The 4,121-nt window shown below is 49.8% G+C and overlaps 1 protein-coding gene across 1 annotated transcript; it reads left to right on the forward strand.

Moving 5' to 3' along the window:
• Positions 1–331: 331 nt before the first annotated feature.
• LOC114705720 (E3 ubiquitin-protein ligase RNF138-like) lies at positions 332–1,587 on the forward strand. Its single transcript, XM_037198968.1, has one exon. The coding sequence runs from the start codon at positions 634–636 to the stop codon at positions 1,486–1,488; it is 855 nt and encodes a 284-aa protein (XP_037054863.1). The 5' UTR covers positions 332–633; the 3' UTR covers positions 1,489–1,587.
• Positions 1,588–4,121: the final 2,534 nt, after the last annotated feature.

The following is a 4,121-nucleotide window of genomic DNA, read 5'->3' on the forward strand; positions in this document are numbered from 1 at the left end:
GCTTGGGGGGACTTTATGCAGTGCTAGTGATTAAACCTAGCATTTTGCACATGCAACGGAGTCTTTGAACTGTATCCGCAGACTTCTTACTTTTTCCAGACAAGGGCTCCCCTAAGTTGCTCCCTAAGTTGCCCAGTCTGGCCTTGAACTCGCGATCGTCCTGCCTCAGCCTCCCTTATTGGCTGGGATTACATGCCTGCGCCACCAGGCTCAGCTGGACTTAAAAAAAAAAATCTTGGTAAAGTAAACGGACCTGGCAGCTTACGTCACAACCAGCTGAAGGCGCGACGCGCTGGTTGCTATGGAGGCCGTCCTTGTGACCCCGCCTCCGGCTCTCATGTGGCTATCCACTCCGCAGTGACCACCAGGCAGGCAGCAGCAACCAGAGCTCAACCGTAGGGAGCTGCTGGCGGAGTGGGAAGGATCCCCACTACCATGAGCTTCAGATCTGGTGGGTTCTGAGGCCCATGAGAACAGAGCGCCACCGTTCATTTGCTGGGGATCCCCTGCTCCGAAGCGCAGTCAACTGCCGGGCAGAAACGGAGTGAAATAGGACCGCAGCACAGGGCCACCTGTCTACCGATCGGCGGCGGAGAGAGGCAGCTTGACCTAAAGCGCCGCTTGGAGGATCCGATGGAGTCGAGCTCCGGGCCGCCACCGCCACCTCAGCAGCCGCGAGCCGACAGCCGCCATCGCCTTGGGCCTCCACTCGTCACCACCATGGCCGAGGACGAGTCTGCCTCCACGCCTTACACCGAGGATGATTTCTACTGTCCGATCTGTCAAGAAGTCTTCAAGACGCCGGTTCGGGTCGCGGCCTGTCAGCACGTTTTCTGCAGAAAATGTTTCCTGACTGCAATGAAGGAGAGCCGGATCCATTGCCCCCTGTGCCGTGGCAGTGTGACCAGAAGAGAGAGAGCGTGCCCAGAGAGGGCCCTTGACCTTGAAACCATCATGAGAAGTTTTCCTGGTAATTGCCGTTGCTGTTCCCAACGTATCGAACTCTACCGCATGAGACAACACTACAAAACTTGCGAGAAGTACCAAGATGAGTTTGGAGTTTCATCAACTGTTCCAACATTCCAACTGTCTCCAGACTCCGTGGGCAACAGCAACAGCAACGGCAACAGCGAGGCATCCACCTCAGGAAACGAAGCAAGGCATCCACCTCAGGCTTACCAAGAAGAAGGCAACGCGAGCCCACCTGATCAGCCCACCTTTGATTGCCCTCTCTGTGAGGAAGTAAACATGACCAGGCAGCATTTGCTGGATCACTGCAACAGCAACCACAGAGCTCATGTTGTTCCAGTCATTTGCCCAATTTGCCTCTCTCTTCCATGGGGCGACCCTACTCAACTGACGAGAAATTTCGTTAGTCATCTGAACCAGAGGCATCAATTCGACTACGAAGATTTCGTGAATCTTCAGCTGGATGAGGAAACTCAGTACCAAATTGCTATTGAAGAGTCTTTCCATATCAACATCTAGAGGGACTCTCTTTAGCTCTACAATTGTCCTATGGGACAATTTACATGAAATCATGCTTTCAATAACTTGATGTGTTTTAAATAAAAGTAATCAGTCTGATCTATTTTAGTATTTCCTTTATTAAAAATCAAAGGCGCGGCGTTACCTTAAAACTTAAGTCCTTTGGACAAGAAGACCAGGGAGGGTGGAGGGGAGGAGGAGGGATGGGGGAGAAGAAAGGAGGGTGGGGCTCAGGAACTGGGAGGAACAGGAGAGGAGATGGGAAGGGTGAGGGGGGGAGGGATAAAGGAGGAGGGTGGGAGAGAAGAACATAGGAGGAGGGGGAGGGTCAGGGAGGAGGGAGATGAATGGGAAAGGGGAGGGGGAGGGATTGGAAAGAACAGGGATGGGAGGAGGGGAGGGGCAGGGAGGAGGGAGAGGAATGGGAAAGGGGAGGGGGAGGGTGGGAGAGAAGAACAGGAGGAGGGGGAGGGTCAGGGAGGAGGGAGATGAATGGGAAAGGGGAGGGGGAGGGTGGGAGAGAAGAACAGGAGGAGGGGGTGGGTCAGGGAGGAGGGAGATGAATGGGAAAGGGGAGGGGGAGGGATTGGAAAGAACAGGGATGGGAGGAGGGGGAGGGGCAGGGAGGAGGGAGAGGAGTGCCAAAGGGGAGGGGGGATGGGAGTGAGAAGGAATGGGCAGAAAGGATGAGGGGTTTGGGAGGGAGGAGGGGTGGGGGAGACTTGGAAAGAAGGGGAAGGCAGTGTGTGTATGGGGGTGAAGGGTACCACAATATCTAATAATGAAAATGTTATGACGAGCATTATTTTGTATGTTAATTTACAAAGTTAACTTTAAAGAAATACCAAGAAAAAAAAAGGCAAACAAACAATAAACCTCACAAACCTGAGGGCTAACTATAGCTGATAGACCCCTGTAACACGTGTCCTTACAAATAATTGCCTCTTCAGTCTATCGTCTAATAAGGCTGATTTTAAAAAGAAAGGTCTTTGGTGAAACAAAACAAAACTATCCAGAACTGCTCTGTGAGAGACTCAGAAGGTTAACCCTTACCCTGTCTCTCTTCCACTGTCCGGAGGCACAGGGACAACATAAGCCATTTAGTAAACTCAGTGTGGGTCCTATATTGGAGGCTGGTCTTCAATTCATCCTTCTGCCTCTACTTCCCAAGTGCTGGGATTACAGGTATGCACTGCCTTTGCCAGTTTATGCAGTGTTGGGAGCGAAGTTAGGGCTTTGTGCAGGCTAGACAAGCATCTTCCAAGCCAGCCCTGAACTCCCGAGCATTTTCCTTGCCTAAAGAGTTCTTTTTTTCAGTTTCATTACATGGATACAATGTATTTTGATCCTGTTCGCCCCTATTATCCTTTCATCCTCTGCCACCTCCCACTCAACATCTTCTTCCCTGCAAGTCCTCTTACTGTTTTCATATCTTTCATTTGGTCCACTGCATTTAATTAAGGTCGCCTGCGTGAGAACGAGTGGGGGATTTTTACTTCAGCAGTGGCTACCGCTGAGGACTATGACTCCTCTCCCAAAGGCCACCATTAACTGCCTGAAACTCCTGGGGGAGGGGGCTCTTAAGCCCCCTCCCCCAGGGCTAACTAAACGGTGATGGGCTCAGGCTTGTGCAGGTCTTGTGAAGGTAGCCATTGCAGCTGTGAGTTCATGAATGCCCAGAAGCCAGCAATTCACAGCTCTCCTCCTCATCCTCTGGCTCTTTACTGTTTTTTCTAGGTGTTCTCTGAGCCTGGGAGGAGGTGAGACGGATGTCTCATTTAGGGATGAGCGAGCAGTCAGGAGTCAGTTTTCGCAGTCCTTTCACCAGTTATGAGTCTCTGCATGAATCACTGCCCATTTCAAACTGAAGTGCCTCTGATTGAGGCTGAGAGCAGCACCAATCTATGGGTATAACTACAAATATTCAGATTCAGGTTTGACACCATGTGCATACAGCAGAACAACAGTAGTAGGTTCCCCGCTAGGGCCTAGGACTGTCCCAGCTAAGGGCTTTTTACCAGGTTTCTGTTGTTAGGCATGGATTTCTCCTCCTGTAAAGTGGGCCTAAAATTCAATCAGAGAGCAGTTAGTTACCCCCATAACAGTCATACCCACCATTTCACCATCTGGCCAGCCTGCCTGGCAGGTTGTAAAGGGTCCTGTGTAGGGTAACACCACTGAAGACTTTTTGAGCTCCTGATTTTTTTTTTAAAAAAAAAACAAACTTTCATTTATTCTTTGGAAAATTTATCCATGTATACAATGTATCTAGAGTCTCTCCAACCAACCGCCTCCTCCCACTCCCCCTAGACACCCCAACACACCTACCTCCTACCTTCATGTCTGTCTATCTCTTCTTTCTTTCTTTCTTTCTTTCTTTCTTTCTTTCTTTCTTTCTTTCTTTCTTTCTTTCTTTCTTTCTTTCCTTCCTTTCTTCCTTTCTCCCACTGAGCCCAGCTTAGTACTGCCTGCCAGATAACTCCAGAACTTTTATCCAGAATAATTATCTCGAGCTTCTCCAAGTGTTTGTTTGATTCCCTCCACCCAGTTTTATAGTCATACAGGCATCTCAAATTCAACTCAAGTACAAGAATCATTTCCATAGGTTCCAAATTGGAAAGGTTTCTTTGAAC

Source organism: Peromyscus leucopus, chromosome X (genome assembly GCF_004664715.2).
Source record: "Peromyscus leucopus breed LL Stock chromosome X, UCI_PerLeu_2.1, whole genome shotgun sequence".
Classification (NCBI taxonomy): domain Eukaryota; kingdom Metazoa; phylum Chordata; class Mammalia; order Rodentia; family Cricetidae; genus Peromyscus; species Peromyscus leucopus.